Here is an 11,404-nt window from a genome sequence, read left to right as displayed (position 1 = left end):
TGAAAATGAAAAGTTATATAGTTTTACTTTTATGTAATTTTTTCGTCAAGTTCTAATTAATATTTTAATTTTTGTCACAGTTGAAAAATATAATATTGCACATGATACATTTCTTATAGCTATTGCATATTGAAGTCCCTAAAAAATATATGATGTAGTTTATCATATTAAAAAATAGTCATAGACTAAACAAAAAATAAATTAATCATTTTTTAGTACTTTTAAAAAACTTAATGAACAAATAAATTATTTAATGAAAAGAATGAAGAAATTTTTTCCCCTTAGTCACATTAATTATATTAAAACTAAAAAGTGTAATTTATTTAATTCTCTTAATTATTGAAAATGAGAAACATAAAAAAAAATGATGTGACATTTATCTTCTCTGTATTGACCTTTTTTCTTATTTAAATTAATTATTTTTTGTAAAAGTAATTTACTTAATTAATTAAAAATAATTTTTATTAATAGAGAAACATTTACAATAAAAACTTTTCACATACTACTTTATTAGGAGTAAATAATAATCATCCATAACTCACATCTAATTTTCAATCCAAATAGATTGATTTTTCACTTTCTTTTCCTTTTTTTTTTTGACCTTCTTCTGATTATAATTTTAGAATAACAATTTAAAAAAAATATTTTAAGTTATTTTCTCTTTATTATTTACTTACAACCAATATATCTATTTACATATAAAGTTAGAATGTTAGAAATAAATAAGATGATGTGGTACATTTCTATCACCTCCGATCATATTTATCTTTTCTCTAAATTATTTAGCATGTTTTTTATTTTTCTTCACCAGTGTGATATTGTAAAATATATTTTCAAAATTTCCTCTTCAAATAATTACTTAATAGTATTATTTTGCATAATTAAATTTTTTTTATATATGTAACTTTTATTTTTAATTTTTAATTGTTAATTAATAATATTCATGACTTCAAAACCTTTCATGTGGATAACCCCCTAAAGTAATTAATGTGCAAGTTATAGAATTTTTCTTATCTTACTTAGTTGCTACAAGTAACAATTTCAAAGAGATTTTCTATAGAGTTTTTGTATTTTATTAGTATTTTTTAATATATTATAAATTAATAAGTGTTTATTAACAGTTTGGTATATTACAACAGTTGCTTTTTTTTTCCGTTCTGTAATAATAATTATTGTGTTGCTAATTTTTTAAAAATATTGAATGTTTGCTTTTCATATTAGATTTATGTTAAATTAAAAAAATTAAGTAGAGTATATTGTTAGTTGAATAATGAAAATATGATACTCCTATTGAATTGCTTATGTAGTGTTGACATGATTTCTCAATATATCGAAGATGATTTTCACCAAAATAAAAGTCAACCTTTTATTATTTTACAAGCAATAGATTCTAAAAAATGTAATTATTTTAGATAAAATAATATGATGAGCATGACTTGAAATTAGTTGTATATTTCCACTCTAGGAATCATATATGATATGTTTTCTAATTTATTAAATTATCGGTTATCAATTTATTTAGAGTAACTTTTTTCATTAATATTTTTTATATGAACATTGTATAATTTAACTCCCTCCTAAAATATAATTTAAAATTTACTACAGCCGCATAAACAAAAAGAAAATTTTCATGAAATTATTTTTCTTTCTTTACATGTTTCTAAAGATAACATACAGAATTGATTATACGAAATCAACTATATTTAAAATACTAAAACCATAGATAGTGAACAACAAGTTGAAAAATATTATTTATTGGGTTTAATGATAATAATATTTGACTCGATATATTTAAACAAAAAAATTTATTCATAAATTTAATAATATCCGCGCAAAGCGCGGATATGTTAACTAGTGAAAAGAATAATTAAACAAATTAATCTAATTTACCTCCCTACTTAAGAGGTCTACAAGCCAATAGAGTAAATGAGCAAACATAATCACCAAGTTTTACTCATGATTTGTCATCTTTTTGAAGACTCAATAATTGTTTGTTTTTTTAATTCTTTGGAGACAATAAAACACACCAATTGATTTCAAAGACATAATTATCTTGCCACTAATATATTTATTTATATCTTCATTAATCCTACTTATAATTAATTAAGATAACACTAATTAAAAGCTACTATTGTGTTTTTTTGTACGCGCAGAAAAACGGTAGAAAAATAAATTCCTTGTGAATAAGAAAAATGACTTACCTAATGAAAATAGAAAAAATTCATTGTATATATAATTGTGACATTTCAACTACCACTTTTTATCTCATATATATCGTTTTCATAATATTTTACTAGATGACATATATATATCCCAAACACTAGAAAATAAGTAAGAAATTCATTTGCTTTACGATGAAAAGTATTTTCTAAAAAAAAAGTAGTCATTTTTCATTTTTTTTAAAAATGTTCTTAAATTCTACCAAACACTTGTGTCGTTTTGGTTCGGCCAAATTTTCAGTATAAAATTTACTTATTACATTAATGTTAACATGGATGTATATAATATAAAATTGGACTAAGATTATGTGTGTGTTTGATTCCTAAAAAAAATATTTTAATTGATTAAATATTTAAAAAATTCCGTACCAAACACACCCAGTAAATGATCACATTAGACACAAAATATATTAGTTTTTATATTTATTATTTTATTTTTTTTGTAATATAAATGATAAGAGGAGGAGGTGGGTCCGAAATGATGTAGTCATACACTTAAAGAGAGGGAAGAAAAGGAAACATACTTTGGCTGTATATGTTTACACGTTCATCACATTTCAATTCAACATAAATAGTAATAATATATTATTTATATAATATCCATTAGAAAATAAATGAATAATGAATTTCATCTATTATTTGCATAAAATCAAATAAACCAAAGAGGTCTAAATTGCAATGAATGATTGAGTACGAAAAAAATTTAATGGCATTGGTCTTTTGCCTAGTCAAGTATCAACTATCAAAATATATATGTTTATGTCCCCTACCAAGCAAGACTATTTTATTTTTAATTTTGTTTTTATAAAAAGAAAGGGAAACAATATATTCTTTGATCCAATTTATATGATATTTTTTTATTTTTTTGAAAGTCAATCAATTTAAATTTGATTGGAGATTTACTTATATAACTTTTAGTATTTTTGAAATAAAATTTTTATATTCATACACTACGTAAAAAGTACTATAAGTCACAATAATTAACAATTTAAAAAATATATAATTTTTTTTAAATCAAATTTAAAAAGTATCATATCAATTGAGACGGTGAAACTAATATTGATAGTATACGGTGAAACTAATATTGAAACTAAAAAAACGCACATACCACGTAGAAAAGTGTATAGACAGGGTGATGTTCCCCAGTAAATTATCGTCTTCTAGCCTTTTAAATTTCTTTTTTATATTTATCTGTAAATCTAAATATTTTAGATTTTTTAGAGAAGCTATTTTTAATATATATATATATATATATAAAGTGAATGAACTTATATGGTGGTTGCTTCATAGATTTTAATAGTGTTGTCAATTCCCAATCAAGACAAGGCACTTGTTACTAAATGGAAATGGGTTTGGACTATTGTGCAAATAGAAACATCGAATGGTGCTAGTAGGACCATTTCACATGTATTTCGTCACACATTTCCACTTGAACCAAATTATTTTTGTGTATTTATTATTTATTCGTAATCTCGTATAAGTATATTGATTAGATATATAGTATATAGTATCCAAGATTCCTATTGTTTCTTCTTTTCTTAGGGGCATCACCTTTTTGCCGTACAATTATAGCGAAATTGATAATATTTATATTTTTTAAATTTCTAATTTAGAAGGAGATATAACGTTCCTAAATAGATGGAATACATTGTGTGATTATTCTATATCAACTTTAGATTTGTTTGGGCAATAGGTTAAAAATCAACTTATTTTGAAAAGTGATTGTCATTATTTTTTATTTTTTTTTAAAAAAAAAGTGTTTTTTAAAAGAATAACAATTTATGTTTGAGTTTAATATTTGAGAAGTATTTATGTTGGTAGATATTGTTAGATCAACATTTTTCGTAAATTTATTTAAATGCCTTCATTCTAAATATTAACATGAAAGCTTGATCAAAGTGCAAAAGATCAACAGATCATTTGAACAATTCCTCTTCTTTTCCTTTTAGATTAGGTAGTAAGGATAGAAGGATCAACTATGATGAAATCACGCTTCACATGATCATTAGCGATACTTAATTAACGTCGATAGCTTAATTATTGCTATTAAATTATGTTTTTTTAATAATAATTAGCACTCTTTGTAAGTGTTTCTAAAACTTATAGCGACATTGAATCCAATGACAATGAAATATGAACTAATGTTGTTAAAAACTTTTAGCACTCTTTATTAATATGCATATTTATTACCATTAAATTTATTATTTTTTTTACAGTATCACCCGCATGAATTATGGTAAGCTAGTTAACATCGTTCTATCCTTAATTAAAAATTCTTAGTTCAAGCAATTAAAAATAAAAAATATCTATTCGGAGCACCACCTTCTATTAAACCCTACAATTCGCGATCCATATTTCAATGCAGTTACCGAAGTCATTGTCTATGCAAATAACCTTTAATAAAATCACAACAGAGCATTCAAATCATGAAAAAAGAAAGTACCCCACTTTTATGGTGACCTTAAAATTCTGTGTTGATCAGGTACACACTTTTATTATAATCTTCACTAACTCAAATAAACACCACCTAATTACACACTCATCTTGAGAATTCCACACATAAAAAAAAAAAATTAAATCTTTACTTACAAAGAGTCAAAAAGCTAACAATCTTTACTTGATAAAGGGAGGGGCCTCTCCATTTGTCTTCCACTTCTCTCATTCACTTTGTAACCAAAATTTGACAGAAAATGTCTAAACAAACATACAGAATCTGTTGTTTCCAAAGGAAATTCAAGTTGAAAGAAGCTGAAGCACCTGATGAGATCAAAGAATTGTTTGGAAGATTTTCAGAAAATGGCATCATGACATCAGAACATTTATGCAAATTCTTGAAAGATGTGCAAGGTGAAGAAAATGTTACAAAAGAAGAAGCTGAAACTGTGATGGAATCTGCACTCAAACTTGTTCATGAACATCTTAACATTGTTTTCCATAAAAAAGGTCTCAATCTTGACGGATTTTTTCGATATCTCTTCAGTGATCTCAATGTTTCTATCTCCACACACAAAAAGGTACATACTTCTAACTTATTGTTTCTCAGAATATAAATCTCATTTAAAGGCCTCTTATTAAAATTTAACTTTAGCTCAGCATCTTGTGGAAAGTGTATCAGAGTACTACAAAAAAGAGTAGCAAATCTAGCAATTGGTTATATATAGGAAAGAGATTGTGATCTTTCTATTGTTTTTATGATTTTGTCTTTACTATGATGTTCATCAATAATTTTAGTTTGTTTTTTTTGGTTGCATTTTAGGTTCACCATGACATGACTGCTCCATTGTCTCACTATTTCATTTACACCAGTCACAATACCTATCTCACTGGGAATCAACTCAATAGTGATTGCAGCGACGTGCCTATAATCAAGGCACTCCAACAAGGCGTACGAGTGATTGAATTAGACATGTGGCCAAATTCATCGAAAGACAATGTGGATATCCTTCACGGAGGGTATATAATGCTATACTTTCCTCTCGCATATTGCAAACTTAGAGTCAGAGTGTGCATTGTTTTCTCATATGCTTAAAGAGTGTTCATTGTTTAATAATATGTTATAAGAAGAAGGGTTGTTAGAGGAGATGATCGCACAAATTCCATTGTCGGGCTGTGTTGAAGATATAATTAAGTATATACAAGTATGTTCTTACTGACTGCTTAAACATTTAGATGAGATGATCGCATAATTCAGCAGGTTGCAGTTGAACAGTACCTAAAGGATAGAATTTAACACATTTTTTTCTCTTCCCGACTCCATCTTTTATCGACACATTTTGAAAATGCAGGACACTAACACCTCCGGTGGAACTTATCCAATGTTTGAAATCAATAAAGGAACATGCATTTGTGGCGTCTGAGTATCCTGTAATTATAACACTAGAAGACCACCTCACCCCTGATCTTCAGGCTAAAGCAGCTGAGGTAAGCATATTCCTACTATTGAGCATTGGAAACATGTCTTATGATTCGATGTTTTGATGTGTGACTAACCGTGATTAAGTTCATTTCTAGATGGTCACTCAAGTATTTGGAGATATACTGTTCACCTGTGGGACAGAATGCTTGTCTGAATTCCCGTCTCCAGAATCTTTGAAGGGGCGTATTATCATCTCAACTAAACCGCCAAAAGAGTATCTTGAAAGTAAGAAGACAAGTGAGAAAGAAAATGGTTCTCAGAAGGGGAAGAAATCATCAGAGGAGAAAGCATGGGGAGCAGAAATTTCTGATCTTTCACAAAAAATGATGGCTTTTTCTGAGGTAATCATCTTAAGAGTTATTTTTGTATAAAAATCGTAAGTAAAGAAAATTGAGCCCTTGGTAGACTTGCCTGTTTTAGACTAAAATTAGAAGACTTTGCAGAATAAAGACAATGGAGAATGTCAAGACGATGAAGCTGATTCTCATCATGAGAACCCCAATATACAGCAGAATATAGCTCCTGAGTATAAACACTTGATTGCTATCCAAGCAGGAAAATCTAAAGGTCCAACAAGTGAGTGGCTAACCGTGGATCCTATTAAGGTGAAACGTGTAAGTTTAAATGAAGAAAAGCTCATTAATGTTGCCCTCAATCATGGGCAAGACTTAGTCAGGTAAATGCAAGATCACAATGCAATCTGTTCTTTTGTCAACGTTATAATAAAAAAGGCAATATCAAACTACAGGTTAAGTATAATCAATATTCCGAATTTTGGTGTCAAGTTTGGTTGGACCAGAAATGGCTGAAGCCTAACTGTGCATTGTTGTTGTTTGTTTCAAGAAATGATACATTGTTTTCCTTTCTCGGAGCTTACTTATTTGTCTTACAACATCTTGCACTGTTGAATTTCTCCGTAAAGGTTTACTCAGAGAAATTTGCTGAGAGTATATCCAAAAGGTATGCGAGTCGACTCTTCCAATTACAATCCACTTATAGGATGGATGCATGGAACTCAGATGGTTGCATTCAATATACAGGTTCCAACAAATTTCTTTGCTCCTTTATTCTCACAGAGCAATCATATTTTAGTGCTGCTAGTTTGTATTTTTGTGCCTGTACACTCCGTTTAAAAAAGCATAATACCTACACATGCATTCAAATTTGGCCTTAGCTGGCAAGTAAACAGTCGAACTTTGTGTATGCATATCTAAACATCTCATCTCTATCGTGTCAGCTAAACACTCTAACTTACAAAATGATCATCTACACACGTCCAAATTTATATGTCACACCAGTGTCAGGTATCCTCGAGACACAATGGAGATGAGTTGGAGTGTTCAGTTACCAGTTAAGACCAAGTTGAGGTGTCTAGATATGCATGCTCAAAGTTGGAGTGCTTACTTCTCAGCGTAAGGTATCACTTCTAATGTATAATGCAATTGCCGTCTTGCACCAGGGACATGGAAGGCCTTTGTGGTTAATGCAAGGGATGTTCAGAGCAAATGGCGGCTGTGGTTATGTCAAGAAACCGGAGCTTCTCCTAAAGACTGATGCAAATAATGAGGTCCATGATCCTAAAAGGCTTTTATCAGTGAAAACTACACTGAAGGTGAATAGATCATATTATATGAGATAGGTGAATTCTCCGCACTCATAAAATATGTACTAAAATTTTGTAATGTTTTATTTTCAGGTGAAAGTATACATGGGAAAAGGTTGGCATTTGGACTTTAAACGTACACATTTTGATGCATATTCTCCACCAGACTTCTACGTCAAGGTTTAACTAATGTATATGCATTTGAATTTTAGTTTAAGATGGATATGTTTCGTTTTTCAATATTCTGTTTCCGTGTAAAGCAGATTGGTATTGCTGGAGTCCCTGCAGATTCAAGAGTTAAGAAAACCAAGGCAATAGAGGACAACTGGATACCAACATGGAATGATGAATTTGAGTTCCCATTGACAGTTCCAGAGCTAGCATTGCTTCGCGTAGAAGTTCATGAATATGATATGTCAGAGATCGATGATTTTGGTGGACAAACTTGCATTCCTGTTTCAGAACTCAGAACAGGAATTCGAGCTGTGCCTATATACAATGAAAAAGGAGAGAAATATCCTTCTGTTAAACTACTTATGTGCTTCGAATTTGTAAAAATAATGTTACATGTATAGACTAGCAAACTGCATCTTTAATCGTAAACTCGGAATATGTATTTAAATCACTACTCAGCCAGACTGTATCCTAAAGTTGGTCTTGAACTGGCACAGTTTCAACTGCTTTGTCCGAAATTAGAACTATTCTTGTTTTGAACGAGTGAGGTTTGTTTAGTTGGCGTTGGACGCCTCCATTTCTAAAGATTGGTGGGGCTTTAAGTCCCATGAGATAAGTGGAGAATCACTGATGATCTTCCCGAGATAGAAGATAAAAGCTATGATGATCGGACTCTTGGAAAATGTTGTCACATACGTGTCAGGTCCTCTAGGAATGCATTTCTTTTGGAGGATCCAATACTCACGAAGCGGTACTTTTGGAGAGTTGAAGCAGCATAGGATAAAAAACCACTCTAGGTATGAACTTTGAATTTTTTACACACTTTTTGCTTTTCTTGAGCAAGCATTACTTATTTCTCCCTCTGTTTCACTTCATTTGTCTTACTTTCCGTTTTAGTCCATTTTAAAGAAAATGTTTCTTTCCTTTTTGACAACTCTTTACTTTTAACTGTTTTCATGATATGTTTAAGATCACAAAATTAAGCTCGTGTTGATACATTCTACATATCTGTAATTTAAAACCACATAATACGAAAATCTTCTTTACTTTCTTAAATGATGTGTCTAAGTCAAAACCAGACAAACAAATTGAAACGAAGAGAGTAGTTGACTTCAGAATATGTATAAATGGATTGGGAGCACCAAACAATCTTGTGTTATTAAACAAAAGGAGGAAACACTCCAATTCATTTAGCCTAAACCTTCAACTGGTGAATCAATTTACAATATGATCTGAAGAAAAGAACACCCTCATGGACAATTCTATCAACTTTCCTTCCCCACAGCTTGTAGTAGTATAAGCAATTGAAGGAAGTAATATGACACACCTCCTATAGTGGCATATTGTAACTTTTCAGTCCCTTCTACTGCTGGGAAATCGCTATCAGAAGCGCGGTTAAATCCACCTGCTAACCATGCCAAATTCCTGTATTCTCCTTCATGTAACTTTGAAATAGCCATCAAAGACCTACAAATACAGCCATAACGTTCAGACTTGTCCAAGATATATCTGAAACTAATGCACATTGGCAGAACATGTAATGATCTATAGTTGTAACAACAGAGAAATACTAACATTATAGTAAACAAAATTAGAGCTGTTGTTCATGAGAGGAGGATTGTCCAAGCCCATATAAAGAGGCCACCAGTCTGGGAAGCCCAAACGAGGATGGACCTGACTCTGATACTACTTGGGCCTAACTCATCGCCAAAAGCTAGCTCACAAGGAAATGATTGCCCAAAGCCTTACAAGGAGACGACCAATCCATTCCCCAACCAATGTAGGACTTTTACCCCACTCTAACAGGAATACTTGCGATTCCTACATCCTTAGATTTTTTCGAGTTAGGTTCCTAAAAATGAATACGCGAATAAAATGATCTTTTCAGATATCTTATTTGTAAAAATGAAAGATCTTTTATAAAAAACAAATTCTCCCGTAAACTTCATACATAGCCATTTATCAGCCGTTGTAATTGAAAATAAGCACGGAGTTTTGAAATTTCACAGGCGAAACTCGAAAACTAAGATCAAAAAGTGATCAGCGAGCGTTATTTCTACGAAAACAACAACTTGATGAATTACATTACTAACCTTAGTCCTTCACCACAAGCCACAAGGACCTTAGCATTATCCTTATCAGGAATTTTCTGCTCAACTTGCTTAACAAATTCATCATTGATCATAGTGAAATTCTGTCCAGTCCACAGCCCAATATAACCAAAATGCACCCATTTCTTCAACAGAGTAATGGGGCTATTATCCATGTCTTTCAAAAAGAGGGGCACGTGTAATGAACCCGAAACACACGCCTTCTCTCTCTCCCACTCCGGCCTAATGTCAAGCAAAATATATCCTTCCCCTTCCATCGCTGTACCTGCGAGAGGCGAAGCCAGGGTCTCAACTTTCTTGTATTATAAATTTGATAAATTTTCAAATATAAATATACAGTTCGAAGAATTTGTTATAGTAGTGTACCTGCTTCTTTGGGTAATACAGGACGGACTTTACCGGACTGTATTAGCTGCTGTGCATTGGGGGAAACTGCACTGATTCTGAGAATTGTTGAACGTTGATGAGGGATGGTGGAAAATGATGGGAATTGGAGGTGTTTGTTGTGTTTTAAAATGGAGGATTGTAGTTGAATTAATGCCATTTTTTTTTCTTATTTCTTGCTTGTTTGCTTTTTCAGTCCTGATTCTACACCTTATCCTGCAAGAATTTGTTTAGTTTGGACTTTACCTTATCATGTTTGATTTTTTTTTTTTTCCTTTTATATATTCTATCACCAGAGAGATGAATCTATAAGGACAATAATGACTATAAAGGGGGAGGAATGTGACATTTAGCTTGGTCTTAAAGGCATATTTATATTATTTAATTTTTTGATGTGTATAAGTGAGCATTTTAAATTTATATAGAGCTGGATAAGTAGATTTATGAATCTTGTTTGTGTTATTTGCGAAAGTATTCTATGTGGCGTCTTAATGTATTTTATACAAATTCAAATATCTATTTGAACACATTCAAAATTAAATGACATATTTATATATTAACCATTAATAATTGTTAATAATTAAAAGTTTTAAGTTTTAAGTTCTATTGTTGAAAATAAAGTAATCTTTTGATTTAAAAGACCTTTTATCCTTAAGTGGAAAATGTTAGTACAAATTCAAAATAACGATCTATAAATTATGTAACTTTGGTTCGAACTAGATATTATTTAATTTGGACAGATAATCTATTGAAAATCTAATTTGGACAACTTTTAGATTATTTTCTCTTTTACCATAGTTTACATGCACATATGGTATTTAGGGGTTTGGTTTGGTTAGTGCTAGAGCCGTCAATATGGGCTAAGTCCGTTGGGTCGATCTTCCCTAATTCGGGATTTAATAGGATTGACTAAGATTTTTGGAGCCTATTTACAAAAGGGTTTTTTAGCCCGACCTGAATAAGTCTGTCGATTTCTGGGCTTAAGAAATATCATTAG

General features: G+C 30.6%; 2 protein-coding genes across 2 annotated transcripts; one reads left to right on the top strand and one right to left on the bottom strand.

Annotated features, from left to right (window-relative positions):
• Nucleotides 1-4,909: 4,909 nt before the first annotated feature.
• On the top strand, nt 4,910-8,382 carry LOC100301923 (PI-phospholipase C PLC1). The gene is made up of 9 exons (NM_001247274.1): nt 4,910-5,233; nt 5,476-5,672; nt 6,005-6,140; nt 6,231-6,476; nt 6,579-6,811; nt 7,058-7,175; nt 7,595-7,747; nt 7,832-7,918; nt 8,002-8,382. Exons 1-9 carry the CDS (start codon nt 4,910-4,912, stop codon nt 8,311-8,313), a joined length of 1,806 nt encoding a protein of 601 aa, NP_001234203.1. The 3' UTR covers nt 8,314-8,382.
• A 636-nt stretch (nt 8,383-9,018) lies between these two features.
• LOC101249505 (rhodanese-like domain-containing protein 10) lies at nt 9,019-10,704 on the bottom strand. Its single transcript, XM_004249028.5, has 3 exons — nt 10,390-10,704; nt 10,006-10,288; nt 9,019-9,379 (listed from the first exon to the last, which is right to left on the bottom strand). Exons 1-3 carry the CDS (start codon nt 10,565-10,567, stop codon nt 9,178-9,180), a joined length of 663 nt encoding a protein of 220 aa, XP_004249076.1. The 5' UTR covers nt 10,568-10,704; the 3' UTR covers nt 9,019-9,177.
• Between the last annotated feature and the right edge of the window lie 700 nt (nt 10,705-11,404).

This window comes from Solanum lycopersicum, chromosome 10, assembly GCF_036512215.1.
Source record: "Solanum lycopersicum chromosome 10, SLM_r2.1".
NCBI lineage: Eukaryota > Viridiplantae > Streptophyta > Magnoliopsida > Solanales > Solanaceae > Solanum > Solanum lycopersicum.
The sequence above is the reverse complement of the archived record's forward strand: the minus strand, read 5'-3'. Positions and strand labels throughout refer to the sequence as shown.